This window comes from Aspergillus vadensis (assembly GCF_003184925.1).
Source record: "Aspergillus vadensis CBS 113365 unplaced genomic scaffold BO88scaffold_23, whole genome shotgun sequence".
NCBI lineage: Eukaryota > Fungi > Ascomycota > Eurotiomycetes > Eurotiales > Aspergillaceae > Aspergillus > Aspergillus vadensis.
Window position 1 is genome coordinate 276,814 of NW_020292061.1, and position 20,800 is coordinate 297,613.

The 20,800-nt window shown below is 49.4% G+C and overlaps 8 protein-coding genes across 8 annotated transcripts; 6 read left to right on the forward strand and 2 right to left on the reverse strand.

Moving 5' to 3' along the window:
- Positions 1–425: 425 nt before the first annotated feature.
- Positions 426–1,409, reverse strand: BO88DRAFT_418062 (uncharacterized protein; the record flags this gene model as incomplete). Its single annotated transcript, XM_025708332.1, has 1 exon — positions 426–1,409. One exon carries the CDS (start codon positions 1,407–1,409, stop codon positions 426–428), a length of 984 nt encoding a protein of 327 aa, XP_025559690.1.
- Positions 1,410–2,996: 1,587 nt separating this feature from the next.
- BO88DRAFT_418063 (uncharacterized protein) lies at positions 2,997–4,164 on the forward strand (the record flags this gene model as incomplete). The annotated part of the gene is made up of 2 exons (XM_025708333.1): positions 2,997–3,585; positions 3,638–4,164. 2 exons carry the CDS (start codon positions 2,997–2,999, stop codon positions 4,162–4,164), a joined length of 1,116 nt encoding a protein of 371 aa, XP_025559691.1.
- Positions 4,165–6,848: 2,684 nt separating this feature from the next.
- BO88DRAFT_445921 (arabinan endo-1,5-alpha-L-arabinosidase) lies at positions 6,849–8,125 on the forward strand (the record flags this gene model as incomplete). The annotated part of the gene is made up of 4 exons (XM_025710248.1): positions 6,849–7,115; positions 7,164–7,640; positions 7,700–7,785; positions 7,836–8,125. 4 exons carry the CDS (start codon positions 6,849–6,851, stop codon positions 7,969–7,971), a joined length of 966 nt encoding a protein of 321 aa, XP_025559692.1. The 3' UTR covers positions 7,972–8,125.
- Positions 8,126–9,336: 1,211 nt separating this feature from the next.
- BO88DRAFT_490287 (Zn(II)2Cys6 transcription factor) lies at positions 9,337–11,781 on the forward strand. The gene is made up of 4 exons (XM_025712767.1): positions 9,337–9,479; positions 9,554–9,590; positions 9,650–11,297; positions 11,348–11,781. The coding sequence occupies exons 1-4, from the start codon at positions 9,394–9,396 to the stop codon at positions 11,497–11,499; spliced, it is 1,923 nt and encodes a 640-aa protein (XP_025559693.1). The 5' UTR covers positions 9,337–9,393; the 3' UTR covers positions 11,500–11,781.
- Positions 11,782–12,122: 341 nt separating this feature from the next.
- Positions 12,123–13,376, forward strand: BO88DRAFT_407227 (short chain alcohol dehydrogenase). The gene is made up of 4 exons (XM_025707368.1): positions 12,123–12,734; positions 12,805–12,915; positions 12,969–13,008; positions 13,068–13,376. The coding sequence occupies exons 1-4, from the start codon at positions 12,297–12,299 to the stop codon at positions 13,334–13,336; spliced, it is 858 nt and encodes a 285-aa protein (XP_025559694.1). The 5' UTR covers positions 12,123–12,296; the 3' UTR covers positions 13,337–13,376.
- A 370-nt stretch (positions 13,377–13,746) lies between these two features.
- BO88DRAFT_407228 (LipA and NB-ARC domain protein) lies at positions 13,747–16,307 on the forward strand. The gene is made up of 5 exons (XM_025707369.1): positions 13,747–13,895; positions 13,951–14,194; positions 14,249–14,311; positions 14,364–14,675; positions 14,726–16,307. Exons 1-5 carry the CDS (start codon positions 13,825–13,827, stop codon positions 16,241–16,243), a joined length of 2,208 nt encoding a protein of 735 aa, XP_025559695.1. The 5' UTR covers positions 13,747–13,824; the 3' UTR covers positions 16,244–16,307.
- A 2,170-nt stretch (positions 16,308–18,477) lies between these two features.
- On the forward strand, positions 18,478–19,457 carry BO88DRAFT_470189 (uncharacterized protein; the record flags this gene model as incomplete). Its single annotated transcript, XM_025711652.1, has 1 exon — positions 18,478–19,457. One exon carries the CDS (start codon positions 18,478–18,480, stop codon positions 19,189–19,191), a length of 714 nt encoding a protein of 237 aa, XP_025559696.1. The 3' UTR covers positions 19,192–19,457.
- Positions 19,458–20,184: 727 nt separating this feature from the next.
- BO88DRAFT_407231 (uncharacterized protein) lies at positions 20,185–20,792 on the reverse strand. Its single transcript, XM_025707370.1, has 3 exons — positions 20,559–20,792; positions 20,353–20,467; positions 20,185–20,285 (listed from the first exon to the last, which is right to left on the reverse strand). The coding sequence occupies exons 1-3, from the start codon at positions 20,671–20,673 to the stop codon at positions 20,255–20,257; spliced, it is 261 nt and encodes an 86-aa protein (XP_025559697.1). The 5' UTR covers positions 20,674–20,792; the 3' UTR covers positions 20,185–20,254.
- Positions 20,793–20,800: the final 8 nt, after the last annotated feature.

Genomic DNA, 20,800 nt, shown 5'->3' on the forward strand with positions numbered 1-20,800 from the left:
CTCTGACTCGCTGACACCTTCCCCTTGTAGTACTTAGACAGCATTTGGACCCCTAGTTGAACGTGTCCATGCGTATCACAGAACTATTGCATACGTCGCAGATAAACAACATATCGGATATTCTGTGCTTGCAGGACTGCTTGTCGATTGCTAGTCTTCATTAATGCTAATCTATTCGTTGGCCAAACAATCCGGTTACCCTTCGTAATAGCCCTATATGTAGGGTAAAACTAATCACAATTTATATAGCTAGATACCAGGCCGCACGTTGGCGGCGAGGGGTCTAATAAAGGTTGTCAAAAGAGGTCCCCTGACCATTCTTTAAAGAGAAAGAACGCATATCTACTCATGTATTAGAGCAGATTACAAAGTAGTTACAATATGGCCATCTCGCGGCTATGAGGAGGGAAGGCTAGTAGACTTGTCTAAGCATCGGGCTTGCTGCCGCCCACGCAAGCGGATATGGGAATGTCACTGGGAAAGAGGGCTTTGAGGAGTGTGACAGCTTTATCGGGCACCCAGTCCATTACCGTGTCATTGTTTCGTTCAAGCTCCCAGCGAATACTGATGTCTAGGTCCTGCCAGGCGGTTTCCATCTCCCGAAAGGCCCTCAATGCCTCCTTCGTGAACAACGTATTAATTGTTATTGAGTTAGTCACTTTGGATGTTTCCTTCAGAAAAGCTAGAAGAACAAATGCAGGGAATTGCCAAGGCGTATGGTCCCTGAAACATGGTGACAAGGGCAACTTTAGTTCCCTGATTGAGGAGGGCCATGGGGAAGGAATGGGCATACTGGGTTGATCAAAGAATGTTCGACAAATCTCGGTAGTTGTGATTTTCACTTCCTTGGGTTTCCACATCATGTAGCGACCAATTACCCATTTTAGGAAGCTTTCTCGGTGGAGGATGGGATTATCCTCGTCTAGGTTCCAGTCTCGTTCGATTATAGGTGGCAAAGGGGAATCAAACGCGCCGAAGAAATCTTCATCTTCGGCCACATGAGCCTGGATAGCCGGGGGCTCGGGAGCTGTCTGCAGAAAAGATCCTTGTTCTTCACGCTTGAACTGGACTACATCATCCTCAACCAATTTAAGGGATAGCTTGATCCGTTCTCTTTCCGCACGGATGGCGGACTCGATTTTGAGTGACAAAGCCTCGGTCCCAACTAGCTTGGCGCGCAGCTGCGTCCATAGGGAGCCTTTTTCGTTCTTATGGTGGAAGGGGTGCAGGAATATGGGGTGTTCCTCAGTGTGTTCAGGGTGGTAGCCAGCAAAGTCTTCTGGGAAGTATGCCCATGTCTCCTTTACTTCCTCTGCTTGGAGAATCCCTTGGAGAATGGATGGCTGCATGCCATTTCCTGCAACGATAGCCGCTTCCCATCCTCGTCGCTCAGCTCGCCAGCTATTCATGTCCGCCTGCACCTGATTGAGCTTCTAGGCGAGGTGCGTGGCATAGTCGTTGCTCATGGTAAAGGCGAGGTCCAGTCGTTGAAGATGATTGGCATACTAAGGTAAGAACAGGCAGTTTCCAGGGTTCGTCGTCCTGCCTTGCAAATTCATTAATCTATATAGGGCTCTTATGTCGGTACGAAGCAGCAGGCTTTCATGGTTCATGTTATAGAACATATCATCTTGTTTGAGCCATAGCTCATTGGTAGTGACCCCAATGATTGCGGTGGGTGCCGTCAAGTCGTCTATCACTGGACAGGGAGGAGGTAAAGACGTGAAATGTCTGAGAGATGGCATGTTAGGTAACAACAGTGTGGTGGAGGGAACATCCGTATGATGGATCCTTGCCCTTTCTCGGTAGAGTCCCGCTTACCTCTTCCGGGTACACGGGGTCTCGAATTGTCATCGTGTGCGGTGTTTCCCTCTATCAAATGCTTCCTAGTCGGCTGAGTTTCCTCGCCTAGTTGGGATGCAGTGGCGGTCGCCTTACGACAATCCATCATGATGCCTGGATCTTGTGGTAGTGATTTCTGTTGGCCCGGTGTGAGCTGTTTGGCAAGCGAGTAGGATGAAAAGCGCCGACTTTGAAGCAGGAAGAGAGGCCAGTACGCTTTCGTCCCCGGGATTTGGGAAGGAAGAAATGAGGGCTCCCAAGAAGACTGGGTGAGGGTACCCCGGGGTGGGCTTCTGAGGTGTATTTGGCCTGGAGAGCTGTAGGAGAACCGACGAATTACCCACACGGTTTCAGATCTTTTGTATCGAAAGAGAGAGGTCGCAGAAGAGAATATAAATGACGATAACGGCTCGGTAAGGGACATCATGAGCCTTCTCCTCACCAGCCAGATGATCAGAAAGAACTGCTCCCGACTCACAACACTACTCAATCCCTTGTCATATTCTTCATCACTCCAGGCTCTGGATTCCAGAAATCGATTTCTTTCGAGGCTTACCAGCTAGCTTACGCTCACCTTAAACTCAACTTCAATCTAAGGCTTCTCACTTTCTCCTAAGAATCGAATCCGAGGATGGACATCGCTGGTAGCACAGATCTGAGTACCAATGGACTCTTAAGGCCCGACAGCATTTTCAGACTCACAACACCCCAAAGTCACCTTACTTTCAATTTATCTTACTCAACATGTAACGCCCAAAACGTATGTTGCGTACCTAGCGCCACCGCTCCTTAACCAGAGGTCTTCCGCTTACAAGCACTGTTTCCTTGACATTGACAACTCTTAGATCACTTGGAGAACGTATCCTGTCTGGTGTACCGCTCACTGGTACGTGGGTCCTCCAGCCACAGAGGCTGGGTGTTAGAAGTTCTCATTCACTTCGTCCTACAAGTCTCGTGACCGAGTAATACCTGCAAGAGCAACACGCTGCCACCCACGAACTCTACCTTGTCAACGCCCACAACTTCTCCCAGCTCACTTGAGCATCTTCCCTTATCCTCTTTCCCGCTTCCAAGTTGAACCTCACCCCGAAGCCTCTTACTGCCTCTTCGTTTCCCTTCATTACTTCTTCATCGTATCCCAAGTCACATACAAGATGAGCTCTGACCCTGAAATCCAGGAGATAACCATCTCCTCGAACGCGGACACCGAGATCCTCATCAAAGAATACACCAGGGAGTGGATCGGTGATAAGGAGATAACAAAATGCGTTTTAATGAAAGTCGAGCGCAACAAGCTACTCGAAGCCCAATACTTTCGAGCAATGTTTGGTCACGCTCGCTGGCTTGAGTCAGGAAGTCAGAGAATTACCCTGGAGGAGGACAACTGCACGGGCATGGAAGTTCTCCTGCGCAGCCTTCACGGCACCCTCGATGACATGCCTCTTGATTCGGTTACTGTTGCCGGGACGTGGCACGTTATAAAGTCCTGCGATAAGTACAACGTTGATCAAAAAAGTTTGAGTTCTTGGTTCAAGGCCTGGGGGGAACATGAACGCCAGAAGCAGATCAACATAGATAACTGCATTCGGTTTTCGAGGGAATTGATGTATCCGTGCTTCGTCTTCGACAATGCGCCAGCTTTTCAGGCGGTCACCAGGAAGCTGGTCTACGGGTGTGTAGGTCATATAACCGAACATAATCCCACTGATATTCTAAGGATGCACCTCCCCCCGCGCATCATCCGTGAGTCCGTCACTATCTTGTTTCTGAATAGGCCACTAACATCTTTATCAAGAACAGCTCAATGCAGCCCGTGGGCGCTTACGCAACATCCTCCACAGAGAGCTGCACAATGAAGTAGCGGCTATCCTCCAATATGGTGACTGTCGGTGCAAAGAACTCACTGTCTTTGAATACTTGCGTGAACTGACCAGAATTGACGTGTGGCCCCTTGAAGAGTCAATGAGAACCGACAGTATTAAGAAGATGCTCGAACGACTGCGTTTGTTTGATGCAAAGAATATGAGAACCTATACCAACCCCAATACTGGACAGGTGCAACCATGCCATCGCTGTAACAAAGCTTGGGGGGCTATTGTTGGGCGAGCAGCGAACACAGTGGCCAAATATTTCGATGGTCTTTGCCTAGATTGCATGGACCTCAGCAAAGATCTCCAGTCAGATGGTGACAGAGATGAGGATTACTGGAAGCATAACGATATGCAGAAGTGGGATACCGGCTGCCGGGTTAGGCATGGAGAGCCGTCGTGGTACTTTAGTTTCATGGGGCGCAGAGAAAAGCGCGGCCTAATCGGCGATTAACGTCTATACCCTATGCTGTGCCGTGCATTGAAATATTGCATCCAATTCTCCCTCTCTAAGTGTGCCTTACAGAGATTGTCCCACACCTGGATGAATCCGTGCTACAAATTCAGCTACCCTTGATCTGGTTCGTGTGTTGTGAAGATGGTTATTTATTTCGCACTCTGAGAACATTCAATACGGTTGATGAATGGTGGAAAGGACCTGTATTTAACACGTGCTGACATAGTGCACCAATGTACCCCAAGCTGTGGAATTGACATTTGCGTTGTTGTCAAGCTATTAAGATATGATACTAAACAGTGGTGATAAATCGTAAGCCTTGACTACATACAGTTACCCGACAGGAGACCATTCAGCTGTCAATTGTAGTTCATTTCTCTTCTCCCGCTTGCGGGTATCCCGGGATATCTTATAACTAAAAAGATACAATAATACAGAAGGAGTTTATATAATGAGCTATTAATTCAACAAGTCATTCTTAGATCTGAAGTCCAAAGTTCCATACCACCAAGGGAGCTTATATGACATTTGATACCTATGCTAGATGTCTGGCCACTGGACTTATAAACAAATAAACTGGTTCAACCCAAGAATGTTCTGACAGTACTATGCACACCCTTAGCTGATTATGGGAGTGACTCGGAGAGCAGTCCATTCAACTATGCGGGCTAGAAGGCAGTAAATAAAATTGGCATCTGTCCATACCGGATTATTGCCCTATATGGAAGGACTCTGTGACTTCAGGCAATGTACTAGAACATTGAATACTATGCCTGGTACCTCCGGGTTTACCTCGGTAAATCAATCTTACTTTTCTCAACATCCAATGATATATATTTACCGCTCATCAAGACTCTTCCGATCAGCCAACAAATTCAGGAATAGTACAGGACACCCAGCTTGCGTCTTACCATCTACCCAATACGAAGGTACACCTCGATAGTAGGTTCAATCCGTGAAGAGCGCCCGTCAGCAATGTTCATCCCGGTGGGATGGCCACTCACGACTGGATCAGATGTAGATCCCTTCCTGGGACGTGAGATAATCCTTCCGAGTATGGCCATATGATCAGCTTGCCCGCGCGGAAGCCCGCGCGGAGTCCCTTATGATAGTGTGAGGATAGTAATTAGTTCTGATCGACTAATGCATGTGCTGTGCAGGGTTGGGGATCCTTCCCCGCATTGTTCGGGTCATGCATGCCCAATGTGTGTAGGCTTAGGGGAGTGAGCGTGTGCTTAAGGTAGTGAGGTTTATCGTTTTGTTGTATCCGACGGTGTCCGAGAGATGTGGTATGGTAGTGTGTAGATCGGGGATGTGATGTGATTAGGACTGCATTGAAGCTGGTGTATTAACATGCCCTCTGTACGGGTTATTGGTTTGGATTCGGGTTGGGTGAAGGTTGAAAGCCTCAGGCAGCAGATTCCCACTGCTGAGAACAGTCAGCACATCTTGGAAGCATTTCTTAACACAACTTCCTACATCCACCCCACAACAACTGTACTAAAATTGGTTGTGATTTTGTATCGGCCGGGAGTTGGATCACGCCCGCGGAATCTCCGTTGGGATTCTCTCTTGACCTTAAAAGGGGTTCCTGTGTTCTGGTAGACTGGTACAGACCCTTCCAGTCCTCGGTTACGGCTCCACCCATCGCTGAAGAACCCCACTCCTCATGTTTCCATTTACGTTTCGGTCTAACGCTGGCTTCTCCACCAGGAAAAGGACGTGTGCTCTTCTCCCAACTTCCTCAGATTCTGGCGTGGTCCATGTGCATTTGCCAACAAAGTGCAAGTGCTTTCAACTGATACCTGCGGACCTGCACTGGCTACGCTTCCTACACGGTTAGAAGTTTGGCATATATTGGATGCGCTATCCGTGAGATGTCCTCTTTCCAGCTGGCGGGATGTGGACTAGAATCTCTGCAAAGTTATGCCAAGATTCGCATGGGCCAATCCAGGAGCCGGGAGTTAGAGGGGCGCAGCTGAGACAAGATCCTCTTCTCTTTCTGCCACTTGCACCTCTGGTCCCCCAGGACACACATTTATTGATTGCACCCTGAATGTCACCGGTAGATGGTAGATACGAAACAAGCTGTGATCCGGATGGTCCAGTGTCAGAGTACGCCTAAGGCCGGAAACTACTCCCGCACGACAGACAGACACAGACGCGTAGCTATAAATTCCCATGTCGTGTGCTTATGCTAGTTTTTGGGGCCTCAAGCCCACGCTAGGGATGCCTGAACAACTAATGTTGCAGGATTGGTCTCCATCCTATCCCTGTCACTGACATCATCTTACTCCCTAGTAACTCACATCGGCTATTGTATAGAGAGATACGCCCATCGCAACCCACGTGTTGGCCAGTTCATCCACCCAGTGTCAGCATGGTCTGCACCAGTTGTTACATCATGATGTACCGAATCATTTTACAGACACGGTCATCGGCTAATAACGGTAGGTGCCTCCGGAATATTGCTGTTTCAAAATGCCCTTTGTAACTCTATGAAACGACCAAAGTATCACGGAGGTTGCTCCGGACAGGCGGAAAACACAACCACTTTGTCCACGAATCGATGCAGTAGTCCTCCGGTGGGTTTAGTAGTCGCTTGATGATAGTATATATAACAGTAGATCTGGATACTGCGGATAAGTCATCCAGTGGTGACAGCGCCTGCTTTAATCGCCATGTATCAGCTCCTATCAATTGCCTCGGTTCCTCTGCTGGCTAGCCTCGTGCATGGCTATGCCAACCCCGGAGCATGCTCGGGTGTTTGTACCACCCACGACCCCGGGTTGATCCGGAGAGAGTCAGACGGTACATACTTTCTCTTCTCCACAGGAAACAAAATCTCCTACGTCTCTGCATCATCTATTGAAGGACCATGGACCAGTGTTGGTTCTATGCTTCCGGATGGATCGTCCATCGATCTGGATGGCAACGATGATCTTTGGGTAACATGTCTCACTCCAGTATGATCGGCCTATCTGACACTCGCTCAGGCCCCCGATGTTTCCTATGTAGACGGTCTCTATTATGTATACTACGCTGTGTCGACCTTTGGATCCCAAGACTCCGCAATTGGACTGGCAACGTCCGAGACGATGGAATATGATTCTTGGACCGATCATGGCTCCACTGGCATTGCATCTTCTTCCGCCAAGATCTACAATGCAATCGACCCCAACCTGATCTACGCTGATGGCACCTACTACATCAACTTCGGGTCGTTCTGGGATGATCTCTATCAAGTCCCAATGAAGTCAACCCCAACAGCAGCTGCCTCATCCTCCTACAATCTTGCATATGACCCGTCCGGTACTCATGCAGAGGAGGGTTCATACATGTTCCAGTACGGTGACTACTACTACCTCTTTTACTCGGCAGGTATCTGCTGTGGATATGATACGTCCATGCCTGCTTCTGGAGAGGAGTATCATATCAAGGTCTGCCGTTCGACTTCGCCGACCGGTGATTTCGTAAGTATATCCGACATCTAGAGCAAATACTATATACGCAAAGCTAACAATATGCTAAGGTTGACTCCGATGGCACGGCATGCACGGACGGCGGGGGCACGATGGTTCTCGAAAGCCACGGAGAAGTCTATGGCCCTGGCGGACAGTAAGTGATCCTGCAGCTGCCCCACCAATAGTTATGCTAATATGGTTCAGGGGTGTGTATGATGATCCTAACCTGGGTCCGGTTCTCTACTACCACTACATGAACACCACGATTGGCTATGCCGATTCTGACGCGCAGTTTGGGTGGAACACGATCGACTTTTCCAGCGGATGGCCGGTGGTATAAGCAAATCGGTCGACGCGAAGATGGTTGCTGCCTACCAGTGGGTCGGCAAGTTGTATATAGGATTGCTGCTATTGATTCGGCCGAAATATGTTATGTAGTTAGTTAGGGAAATCATGACCCACATGATGCGCATCCCGTGGATGCTCTGCCTGAGGCTCTAGTTTTCTCCAATTTCCATTCGGCTTTTTGTTTAAACTTCGCTGCTTCTCCCCACCCATCCCTCCTAAGCACCAGTGAGGACAATCTTCTTTCCTCCACCACTCTATCCGTGCATGTTTCACCTTGTCAAGCTGATCATCATGTCGCAAATCTGACACCAGTTCAACTTTGCCATGTTTACCCCATTTATGTGGGACAGAAGTTGGGACGGAAATTCGCTCGTTCCAAGCACCGCGAGTCAGTCACATCCGCCGGGCGCTTCAGACTAGCCTAAACTTGGTGACTATCACGACGGTCCTGCTAGAAGTATATATCTACCTTCCTATCTAAGACATCGACCTTCCTAATAAAGTCGCGCTAACGTCCGGTTGTCCTAGACAGCATGGAGTTAAGCTACACTTGGCGCGAATCATATTCACTCGACCAGTCTGATGTACGCCCCCATGCCGTGAGAATGCCCATACATAGTGTGAGATGCTGAAAATTTTCTGGTTCGGATTCTGTCACGTTCAGGTTACCTTCGTCCTTGATATCATATCCAATTCCTTCGATGCGCCCGGGCTCAGCTTCCGCCAAGATCATCGTTCTCGAAGTGATCTGAGTTTGTCGGTTTCATGCGACTATGATCGACTCATAATATAATAATTAAATGATTTTTTCGCTTGATACGCATGCCGCGCACCCTAATGGTTAGATCTTGGTCAATAATTCTCTCGATGTTGGTGATGTTAAGTGAAGGAGGAAGATCAATTGATCGAGCGATGAAAAAATGGCCGTGCTACAGCAGGGAACCTTTCCCGGCAACCTAACCAAGGTTATATATGCTCGAGATAATATTGGTTATGGATTAGTGCACTTGGGCTCTGCAGGGTTCTCCACACAGTCGCTGCCATGCCTTCATGTTTCCATTCTAGCGGCTTCCACAGCGGTGTACACTTCTGGCTACTATGCAGCTTCTGTCGACACTGGTATAGAGCGAGTCATGCTCATCGACAGAGGAACCAGCCATGGTTCAATCCCCGCGGTAAACACTTGTGCTCGTCACGAGGTGATTCTGTGGGTTTCCATTGTCGAATCAGAAAGACAGGTCGGCAGTGGATAGTTTTCGGCTTTTCTCGCTTGCTCCACTCCCGAACCAACGTCAATTCGGGCCTCGTCGCGACCTGTCACCCCCCGACTATCGATCTCCCTATCCGGCTGATTCCCATTTCGCTTCGCATCCTCGCATGCTGTAGCCGAAGAACCCCGATGATGTGAGGTACAATGGCCGATGTTACGCAGGGGACCTCGCGTGGCGTTCGGAAACCTCGCAAATCCCGCGGCCGTGGATTGCGGGCCACTACTGGCTGGTTAGTCGACCAATCTTCCGAGTTTCTTTACTGCTAGTATTCCTTCTGCTGGACAGACCTGCTGACTGCCATAGCCTGATTTGCAAGCGCCGGCATGTCAAGTGTGACGAGGTACGACAATCTGGCGAAATGTTCTCCTTGAAAATATCTTCCTGCTGACTCGGACGCAGGCTCGCCCACAATGCGGCCCTTGCGCCAAGGGCCAACGCGACTGTGTCTATGGGAGCAGCTATGAATCTGGACCTCCTAATATAGGGGATAGACAAACACCCATTGCATCGCACTCCCCTCCTTCATCACATTTGACTACTCAGGTGCATCTACACGAGCCCCTGCGAGTCTTGGTAGATGTCTGCCAGCATGAAGACGCTTCCGCTCACCGAGCGTCCGCTACGGCATCTCCAAGGGGCCAGCACAGCAGTGCAACGCCACATGTTGGTTTACATCAACACAGCCATGTCTCTCCTTCAGCCTCGATTCACGACTTCGCACCCTCTCCAGCTACAGATTCCTCGGTATCGACCAGACTTGCGCCCTTGAGTTGGTTCGAGCTTCTGGCCAATGATGCCGTGAACGCGGACCGGAACTTTTTCCTATCATCACCACATCGAGACGTCAACCCTGCTTGCCAGGGATCAACAACCCATCTGTCGGTCGCAAACCTTCAACCCCACAATGCCAGGGAGTGTCAAAGCTTCCAAGCAGCTTCTTTTGATCGTGATCCAGATATCGAGAACAGGATATCGTCGGCAGCCGATGGCCACCCAAAGCTTCCCGATGACCCGTCTTCTTGGAGTACTTCCGCGCCCATTCAGTTATCCCAACAAGAACACCTCATGTTCAAACACTTTGTCCGGAATATGTCTGGTTGGTATGATTTCTTCGACCCAACGCTACAAATTTCAAGCAAGGTCCCACATTTGGCCATGAGAAATATAGGTGTAATGAAGGCCCTTCTAGCACTCTCGGCACGCCATCTTTCCATCTGGCATACTTACAAAGGTTCGGGGGTTATTCCATACCGCGAAGATGGAAGGAGGATGATGGATTTCCCGGATGTTGATCGCAACATTGCAGTCCAGTATTACTACGAGACCCTACAGTATCTCAATAAGGCTATGCAGTATCCCAGCTACGCATACAGCCACGAGATCATTAGCACGTCGCTTCTGATCAGCACATACGAAATGGTGGATGGATCTAATCGCGACTGGGAGCGACATCTGAAAGGGGTATTCTGGATTCAAAGATACCAAAACAACGATGGAGAGTGTGGGGGGTTGCGTCAAGCGATCTGGTGGGCATGGCTACGGCAGGACGTCTGGGTAGCCATGCGGGAGCGTCGTCGAATTTTCAGCTTCTGGAAGCCTAAGCGACACATCTCCTCGCTGTCTCCCCCGGAGCTGGCCAGTTTCGTTTCATACATCCTTGGACAATGCGTCAACTATGCCTCCCGCGAAGAGTCGGCATCTAAAGACATACAGAGTCGGTTGGAGAGGGGGAATGAACTGCTCTACATGTTGCAGGAATGGCAAGATTATCTGCCGCCGGAGTTCAATCCACTCCCGTGTGAGCAGGACGCGACTGTCTTTCCGCCGATCTGGGTTCATCCGCCTCCGTACGCAGCGGCATTGCAAATACACAGCTTAGCCAGAATTCTGGTGTTATCACACCGTCCGACGGTAAACGGTTTCCAAGACTATCGAGCTGCACAAAAGCTGCTTACTACGTCAGTGAACACAATTTGTGGGATTGCTCGAACTATACGTGAGGATGATCTTGCTGCCAGCCTCATGTCTTTGTACTGTATATATGGGGGTATGATTATTCTCGTTGTCCTGGTATGATTTTTGCTGACCTTTTTGCAGCTGGCATGAGCGTCCATACCCCTCATGAGCGGGCAGCGTTGCTGGAATTGATCGATGTCTTCGAGAGCAGAGTCTGTTGGCCTAGATACTCATTACGCAATGACCTGGAAGCAGAATACCGCAAGGATGGCCTTTCTGGTGTCACGGCATAGAAATGGGTTTACAGCAGATGTCCTTGTGGTTCAGCTGGTACTTCAGGGAAAACTGGCGTCATCCCATGGATGCAGCTTGGGTGGAAGTGGAGTGGGCTGAGGCCCTCGGCACAGCTGTCAGCTTTGTTATCGCCTTGCATTCACTGACACGCGACAGTCAGCCGAGCGATCACGGCGAGATCACCACGGCGCTTCCTGGGCATAACGATATATCTTGACGGTCAAAACATTATATTTAAGTATATGTTCATAATCATAGTTATATTCTAAAACGAAGAAATGAAGGAATGAGCCTTACTGGATAACAGCATGACACCTACTAGCACTACTACCACTACAAACTGTAACAACATATTTCGGAAGACTACATTCAGATGGCCCGCGGAGCCTTCCGACAAAGCATCCGAAACAATCAGCTCATCTACGATGCACGGACTGCACGCGATATCGGACTGTTTCACACACAGTATGTTTATCTATTGCATCTATCTACTGTCAGAGTGGATGAGTTGTCAGCGAGTGCCTCGAGTCGAGGCAGTCGATCGCAGGGCTGGCCGATCGCCGACCGTGGGGTATCGGAGTTAACCCCCGCACAGCCAGAGGGCAATCAAAGTCCATCCGCGCCAATTTATTAGGGAATGTGACGTAAAGTCCGATTGCGATGCCATTGACCTCGAGCCGAACACTTGCGATCGTGGGGGATGCTTAAAGGGCAGAAACACCCCAAATTCAGCCAGACATTGCCTCCAAACACATCTCCCAAACTACCACTCTGCATCCTTCACCTCCTCAACACAATGTCTCCAACTTCCACAGATACTGCCTCCGCCGCCGCAGCCAAGAATGGCACCTCCACACCCTTTGTAAACACCATGCCCGACTCAACCTTCAGCTGGCAGATCACCCTCGCGCAAAAGGTCATTGCCATCACCGGTGCCAACCGCGGCATCGGCCTCGGCATTGCCGAAGTGTGTCTGGCCAATTCCGCCCAATTCGTCTATTCAATGGATCTCATGGAGCCCGGCGAGGAGACCATTGCCCTTCAGACCCGCTACCCGAACTTCCGATATATCCAGACCGACGTGACCTCCGAGGAGAGCATCGAGAAGGCTGTGAATCAGATTGTGGAGGAAACCGGACGCATTGATGGGCTGGTGGCTAATGCGGGTATGACCAAACATCAGCCGGCGCTCAAATTTGAGCGCCCGGAATTGGAGCGCATGTTCAACCTTAATGTGAGTGGACTGCCTGCTTTGTTTGGTCGCGTCGTGCATGCTGCAGCGCGCGGGTGCTTACGGGCAGCAGGTTTTCGGTGCATATTTCTGCGCGCAGATTGTAGCTCGGAAGTTTATCGAGTTGGGGATTAAGGGGTCTATCGTTATGACTGCTAGTATGACTTCTTATCGTCCGAATCGCGTATGTATTCCTTTCTCCAGATGGGGGATGAGAGTGGTGCTAAGTGATCCTAGGCTGCCCCGTCTGCACCTTATGGCGCTACTAAAGCCGCAGGTAAGTAATTCTACTCTATTTTAACCTTGTTGGTATTATACTAACTTGATGTTCTATAGTACGCAACATGTGTCATACCTTGGCGATGGAGTGGAGCAAACACGGCATCCGCGTGAACAGCATCTCCCCGGGTTTTGTCCGCACCGCCATGACCTACTACGTGGAAACTGCCCCCGACTGGGATACAAAGATGGAATACTACGGAGGAATGCCTCGGCTGGCCGACCCTCGCGAGTTGGGAGGTGCTTACGTGTATCTGCTCAGCGATAGCAGCTCGTACACTACCGGCATTGATATTCCCATTGCAGGTATCGTCGGTGCTTGGTAGTGTGCTTGAGGCAGATCAGGCTTGGTGGGGACTTTCAAGCATCACATTCGCTCGGCGTTTGATGATCATATGTACATACACGACCCTTCCTATTGACATGATAGACAACGACCCTGAATGACAGAGGCACGGGCTGTGCTTGAGCCAAGACTAAGCTGCATGAGCATCTCGTATTCCTACCCTATTGGAGGGCACGATAGGCATGACTGACCTCGCCTCGGCATGACCGGCGCTTCACTTCGCGTGGTTGCACTACTCTCAGGAACAGGCTGCATAGCTCACGTTCCTGGCATCGTATCCAGGTGTGTCTGGGGTAATAATAGCCGATTGGTTGGAGATACAAGGCTATAGACTGGCAATCATTCATCAAATGAAGTGCGCCCGCTCGTCGGCGAAAGTGTTCACCCTCACCTCTCCTCCACCCTAACCACATAGTATACACCAAATAGCAGCATCGTTCAACAGACAGAAGAGCATCCGATCAAGCGATGGAGGCTGCCTCCCGACATGAGTTTCCATTCCTTGAAGAGGTCTACTCTGCGGAGCAGCCCAAGATCGAGTGAGTTCAACACCAGACACAATAATGCCAGCGGGCAATCTGCTTAGGCTTGCAGCTTCGTCTTCGTGCACGGCTTAAACCCTCGAGGCAAAGACAACCACCCCTTCGAGACATGGACGCACGAGAACGGCATCTTCTGGCCGCGGGACTACCTCCCTCAGGATATTCCCCAGGCACGCATCTTCGTCTATGGGTATAATTCTACCATCACGAACCCCCAGAGCATGTCGACTGCTAGCGTCAAAGACCATGCGAATACATTGCTGAATTTGTTGGACTTGGAGCGGAGTCCACAGTTGGTATGTTCTTCTGTCTGATTATCGGGGAGAGGAATGGTATCTGACGAGGAATAGAATGTGCGACCGACGAAGATTATATTCATCGGTCATAGTTTGGGCGGACTGGTAATCAAACAGGTAGGGTGACCACCACTGCTGGTGGATCAAAGAGCTAGAGCTGATCAGAAAGGCCCTGCTGAACGCACACGAAGACCCCAAGTACAACTCGATCCGCAACAATACATCTGGTCTTGTCTTCTTTGGCTGTCCACATCGAGGTACCAAAGGTGTCGAGCTTGGCAAGATCGCAGCAAAGGTGGCGCGTTTCGTGGCCAAAGGACACGCCAGTAATGATTTGCTCGATTGTCTGGAGCACAACTCGCTCTTCACGCGACAGATGACGAGTCGGTTCTCGCACCAACTTGAGGACTATCGCGTGATCAGCTTTGTGGAGGGCAAGGAAGTCTTCTTGGGCGGTGCTGGACCGGCTTCTGTGAGCCACGTAAGCGGATCCCAGCTTCGCTCTTTATATCTTACCCTGACAGCATACAGCTCGTAGTCGACGAGGAATCAGCTGTCCTCGGACTCCCCGGCCAACGCGAAACCCGACTGAAGCTGGACGCCGACCACTCTCAAATGTGCAAAGTGGGCAGCCGCGGCCCAATGTATAAACTGATCAAGGGCAACATCAAGCAAATCGCCGATCAAGTCCTCATAACAGAACAAGGATACATCGCACAACCTTCTGTATCTCCTCATCCAGCCCCCCCTCTCCCTCCGCGCCTGCCAGGAAACAGCAGTATCCCATATCCCGCCGCGCCCACGCCCCAACCCAACACCAAACGCGTCATCGGCACTCTCTTCACCCCCGTCGACAACGATCCTCGCTCGATCAAGGCTGCCGAGTTGAAGAACAACTACCGCTGGGACGAAGCCCGAAAACTCGAATACGACATCTTCAACGAACACATGCGCACCATCGGACCAGACCACCACAGCACTCTCGAGATAGGGTACCATCTCGCCTCGATTGACCTCGAGTCCGGATACCTCTCCAAAGCCGCTGAATGGGCCAGTTGGGTCTCATCTAACAGCCAACGCGTCTTCGATAAGCGTCACCCGCTCGCCATGAAGGCTGAAAGTCTCATGGGTGAAATCCTCTGCCATCAGGGCAAAGGCCAGGAAGGCGAGTCGGTCTGTGCAAATGTCCTAGCCCGTCAGCAGATGACCATCGGAGAAGATGATCTGGACACTCTCGACACGCGACGGAGATTGGCGATCGCGTATGGCGCTGTCGAGCGACGACAAGAAGCTGTTCAGGTATCGGAGAAGGTTACTGAACGGCTGCGGGAGTTACTGGGACCTAACCATATACGCGTGTATGCGTCAATTCTTGATACTGCCGACCATATGCTCTCAATGCGGTCGCATGATACGAGGGCACTGATGGTCATGCGGTTCAGCGGAGAGGTGGATCAGCTGGCGCAAGGGGCTACGCATATTGCACGCGAGCTGACGGACCTGCTCGGTCCGCGCCATCCCCTCGCTATCCGGGCATTGAGGCTACAGGGTGGGAGTCAGATGCTCAATCCGGACGGGATCACGACGGCGTCGGAGACGTTCCGACGTGCGCTGGCGAATGCAGAGGAGGAGCTGGGCGCGGATCATCCCGAGACGATGAGCATCGTGGCACTGATGGGTGTGATGTATGCGTCGCAGGGACGCAGCGTGGCTGGGCTGTATGGCACGCCCGGCCAGTCGAATTCGCAATTGGCCACGCCGTGGTTGAGCAGATACTTGACGTGGGCGGAGAATCGAATGGGTAAGGGCTGCCCGGAAGTGCAGAGTACGCTGGCTATGTTGGGAAAATTGCACATGGAGGCGCAGAAGCATGTTGAGGCGCAGGCTTACTACGAGCGGGTCGTGGAAGGATGTCGTGAGAACGGAGCGGCAGTGCCCCAGGAGGTGCAGACTATGTTGCAGTTGTGTCGGATGCATACAAGATATATAATGCCGCAGAGGACTTCGGGGGGGATACAGAGTTTATTGTCATCGTTTCAGCGAATGTGATTATTCGTTCCTCAGATTACTATTAGTACATCTGCCTAATATATTCCATAGTACCATTGATTATCATTCCATGGCCGTGTCCCTCCGTAGCCTCGGAAGGTCAGGAGCTCGTATACTAGATTCGATACGATCTTTATATTATGAAACTTGGCAGTTTTCTTGCTACAAGTCGTACAGCCCAGGGAATGGAAAGTATGTTGGAGCCTAACTTTACTATTACTTCAACTCATTTACAAAATCATTTAAGTATCTTGAGTCGCTGATTCTAGCATGCTTCATTATATATCCCGAGAGGGGCTCTCAGAGGAAGATAGTTGCTATTGTCATGTAGTACTTCAAAATTTTGTCAGAGGGAGACACCATCCTCCTTGCTGAAACACATACAAGCATGTCGTTGATATTGTTATCGTCTTCAGTGCTCCATGATATGAATGGATCGACGTCCCTCTTTCCTTCGACACCTTATTCAGTGTGATGCTGCATATCACCCTATGCCGTGCAAGGAAACCCCCGAGGGGAACTCTGATGCGCAGAGTTGTAAAATAAAGAGAGAGAAACAATCCCCGGTCATACTCATTCCTCGCTGGTGTTACTACCACCAGCCCCAGCACCAGCAGCACCACCATCAGCACCAACTGAGGGGCCCTTTATTTTCCTGGGGCACATAGTGGTATTAGTACGGCACACTCCCTCGTGTGTTTTGGTATTGGGGGGTCTAACGAGATTGTTCGACCATCCGCAAGGCCCTATCGAACTCCCCTATTGTCCGGGGGGTAAACTTCCCCACGTAAGGGAAACGGAAGCTATAATTCAACACATTTTGTTAGCTTCCACCCAAGGTATAGACAGCAGAGCCACAAGATAGAAGAATGTTAAACATACCTCCAGTGAGAACGACAGGAGAGCTAAGTACAAAAAGAATCCAAGAGCACCCTGAACAACATCGCCAGGACGGCAAACCCGACAATTGCAAGGGCCAGTTGTGGGATTTGGAGAAACAACATTTATTCGAGAATTCGAGGATGGTGGGAGGCAGGTCTTCACTTTGAATAAGATTTTCTTTGTTCTGAAAACGAGAAAGAAGAGGTATTCTTGTCTTTGGGGGATTTTGCTATCACGATGGAGTCGAAAATCGCATCACATCCTGCTTGCCCCACGCAACATTTTGGGAAGGGGCAACGCAAGCTGTCCATGCTACTGCCATATAGGTGTCTTTAGTATTGTCAGAATTTTGACCGACTTGGAACGCCAGGATTTGTATGGGCTGCCTGCCTCGGCATTATCATTGCACGCCTTTCCATTTGCACCTTTCGCGCTGGTAACGTTATTGTAAAAGTGCGTATTTATATATGGAACCACACGCAGGGGGATCCCAAAAAGCCTATCCTTATTATCTTGGATTGTATATCATAAAGATATAAATCTTTTCTCCCCATCGACGCAGTAAGTGTTCCGAATCGTTGTACAGACTCGAGCTCCTCCCTCCGCTCGCGTAAGGCTCGCCTCCATTTGAAACCCTTTCAAAAATGCTGTCGAATGTCAGATGCTTAGCCTAATATTGGCGATTAACATAGGCAGCCCATCCGCATAGGCAGCCCATCGAAAAGATGTCCTAGAGTTTCATGTGTGGGAAAAATAACCACGCCATCCATTTGTCGACGACCACAAGCGCCAATATGCTTTTATGCATATGCCTTTTTCATATGATTCAGTGTCGTGTACGAATTCTAAGTATCCGTACAGCACCAGGAAACCACCAGCTGTACGAGACATCCTGCGGTCAAGATATAGATCCCCAGCCTGTCTGTACTATTGTTGACACTGCAGGCCACTTGGGCAATTAAACCCCATTTCCATAATTAGTTAAATTGTCAAGACGAAAGGGGCAAAGATATATGGATTCGATCTATCTAGATCTCAAAAAGATGGTTGGTGGTTGGGTTGGATGGTTGGAAGAGGTGGTGGTCAGAGGCCACGCAGGAAGAAGAGTCGAGGAATCAGCTGACAGCTGCCTGGCTGCAGTGAATGTCTCAACACCTTTCGCGCTGGTCAGCTCTCTATGCTCATTGTAGGGAAAGAACTCTATTCTGTTCGACTCATCAATACCTCACTATGTTCCGTTTCTCCCGCAATCTTCATGTCATGATGAGAATACATGTCATCGTGTGACTTCATAAAAGCCTGCCTTGGCTTCTCACCTTTTTCTTTCAAGTTTTACTCCCGAACGAGCCAACATGTCACTTTCAGCGGTGGTCAGATACTTTCTTAGGCCACTCTTCCGACATGAGGAAGATAAGCATCAGCGAAAAGGTGACCGTGATACAGCTCAGTTCTGCCGCCTACTCCAGCTTCCTAGATGTGGAATTTCTCTTCTCTCATATAGGCATATCTGGCAGCCCGTTGAAAGATATATTCAAATGTACTTCAAGCTACGCTTCTCAATACAGCGCGAAGTCTACCTGCGAGCCAAGCATGACATGTTGTACGAGGCATCGACGAAAGTCCCGTCTACTTCTGTAGATGAGATGCAAACCTACAAAAAAGAACTCCGCTCTCTCAGAGAAACAAACTGCAACCTGGAACGAGAAACCTATCGCTGTTTAAATACACTTCCCGACGGGCCTCTAGGGCGGATACTGTACGCACATCAACAACAGAAGGATTGGTATCTCTCCAGCTTTCTGCGCCAGGAATGTGCACGCTCCGGAGGGTGCTGTGGACGGGAATGCGGATGCTGCGAGAAGCCAAGAACTGATAAGCATCCGCTCCATAAGAGCCATTGCACTTCAATGTGCTTATGCTGCGAAGATGCAAGGGGGTATCCTGTGGAAGTTGAGAAATATGAGAATAATCCGATGATCGTGGATGTCTTTCTATGCGGCTACCGCAACTTCTCCAGGGTCTATTTAAGGTATTGGGTAAATGCCTATGTCTTTGGATTCGAGTAATGAGGAATCCCAGGCGCATTAGCTCGCAGCTTCAGTCGACCTAACAAGCTGCCTGACTATATTGCTAATGCTAAACCTTAATTCATCATTGGGAACCAAATCAAAAGCTTCCTGAATTCAGTCTTGCTATCATGGTTTTAGTAACTTCTTCGTTGTAGCAACCACGTGGTTCAACATCTGTAAGTAAAGAGTAGCCTACAATTAAAGATCCAGGTTGAATTGAATTGGGAAGAGACATTTTCTATAACGCTTTTGTGCGAATGGAGGTACTGCTGAACTGAGAGTCTTGGTCTTTGAACAGCAGGCCTAACCTGGATTTTGACGAAGGAGGCCACCTCCTGTCGCCTTCCAACGCTGGTTGAAACCTTTGTTATCGGGGTGAGGAAAAAATCTACATGGTGGTATACGATTTTACAGCCCATTTCGTTCTCGAGTTGCCATGAAGAACAGACTGCAATGAACTCCCTGCGTTTGGCTTCTGGAGCGAAAGCTTTCTGGCACCCAATGCCCCTCAGTATCTCATCACTTTATATTTACTACTACCGGTACAGACATCAACAGAATACCAGCCGCAGTAGGCAATCCATGCACTCTTTAATTCTGATCGAGTACTTCGACTGCATACTACATTTACTAATCAAGTATGAGTGTCCGTTCACTGCATACAGGCGAGAGTTGACTAAACTTGAACTTCGATGTTATTCGAACATGACCCGTGCTGCTGGCCAGTCGAATCGGGAGAGTTGTCACTGCAAAATGATAATGATGCGAAAACAACTAGACTTCAACCTTGAAAAGGCTTCATCATCTTTTTGGGTGAGAATAAGAAGGAACCTTCCCTCATGCTTAATTCGTCGACATCTTTTTGAAAAGACCAACACATCCATCTCATCGATAACCGTCCCTCCCGATGACTTCCTCGATAAGAGGTGCCTAACCTACCAACGAAACAATAAATACTTAGACGTATGGTCTCTAACGTTCACATTTGCAATTCCGAGGTTTATTAAATTTCATTAATCCTTAAATATTATCTAATCCTTCACTCCCTCATGTAGTGAAACTAATTGGAGAACTTGTCAGGGACATTCTTTCTATATTATCACATATTAGCTTATAACCATCGCAAACTATACCACAGTCATGAAAATACAAACTTACCCGGTAGCACTCTCAAACTGATTCCTCGCCGTATCCGTGATCTTCTCATTTGTCGAGCGCATCTTCTGAGGATCGATCTTGCCACCACCAAACTTCTGTTCGACCGAATCGAGGCCTACAAGAGAGATGATATCAGCATTCCATTCCAATCGCGATAGCCCAAACCAACAACGTGTTGTTGTAGGCGTGCGCGGAAAAATACTCACCCTTATCGAGGTAATCCTCCTGGCCCTGGTTTCCGCTCGACCCCGAGGCCTGCGCGTCACCGCCGGACTTGTTGCCACCGCTGAGCTTCGAGGCGAGACCGGAGAGTTTGTCCATGGTGACTTGTGGTTATTGGTGTTGAATTGTTTCGAGTTGAAAGTGAGAGATATGTGATGAATGTTTGATTGTAAGAAACAGGAATGCTTCTGCAAGGGATGGAGGTTACATTTGTTTTATATTTGGA

Excerpts from the sequence above, each read along its gene's own strand:
- BO88DRAFT_407227 (XM_025707368.1), top strand. The coding sequence starts at position 12,297 with ATGTCTCCAACTTCCACAGATACTGCCTCCGCCGCCGCAGCCAAGAAT. Across the intron at positions 12,735-12,804 it reads AGCGCATGTTCAACCTTAAT|GTTTTCGGTGCATATTTCTG; the intron begins GTGAGTGGACTG and ends TACGGGCAGCAG. Across the intron at positions 13,009-13,067 it reads TGGCGCTACTAAAGCCGCAG|TACGCAACATGTGTCATACC; the intron begins GTAAGTAATTCT and ends GATGTTCTATAG.
- BO88DRAFT_490287 (XM_025712767.1), top strand. The coding sequence starts at position 9,394 with ATGGCCGATGTTACGCAGGGGACCTCGCGTGGCGTTCGGAAACCTCGC. Across the intron at positions 9,591-9,649 it reads GGCATGTCAAGTGTGACGAG|GCTCGCCCACAATGCGGCCC; the intron begins GTACGACAATCT and ends ACTCGGACGCAG. Across the intron at positions 11,298-11,347 it reads TTTGTACTGTATATATGGGG|CTGGCATGAGCGTCCATACC; the intron begins GTATGATTATTC and ends ACCTTTTTGCAG.
- BO88DRAFT_407231 (XM_025707370.1), bottom strand. The coding sequence starts at position 20,673 with ATGGACAAACTCTCCGGTCTCGCCTCGAAGCTCAGCGGTGGCAACAAG. Across the intron at positions 20,468-20,558 it reads GGAGGATTACCTCGATAAGG|GCCTCGATTCGGTCGAACAG; the intron begins GTGAGTATTTTT and ends TCTCTCTTGTAG. Across the intron at positions 20,286-20,352 it reads CAGTTTGAGAGTGCTACCGG|AAAGAATGTCCCTGACAAGT; the intron begins GTAAGTTTGTAT and ends GTGATAATATAG.
- BO88DRAFT_407228 (XM_025707369.1), top strand. The coding sequence starts at position 13,825 with ATGGAGGCTGCCTCCCGACATGAGTTTCCATTCCTTGAAGAGGTCTAC. Across the intron at positions 14,195-14,248 it reads TGGAGCGGAGTCCACAGTTG|AATGTGCGACCGACGAAGAT; the intron begins GTATGTTCTTCT and ends GACGAGGAATAG. Across the intron at positions 14,312-14,363 it reads GCGGACTGGTAATCAAACAG|GCCCTGCTGAACGCACACGA; the intron begins GTAGGGTGACCA and ends CTGATCAGAAAG.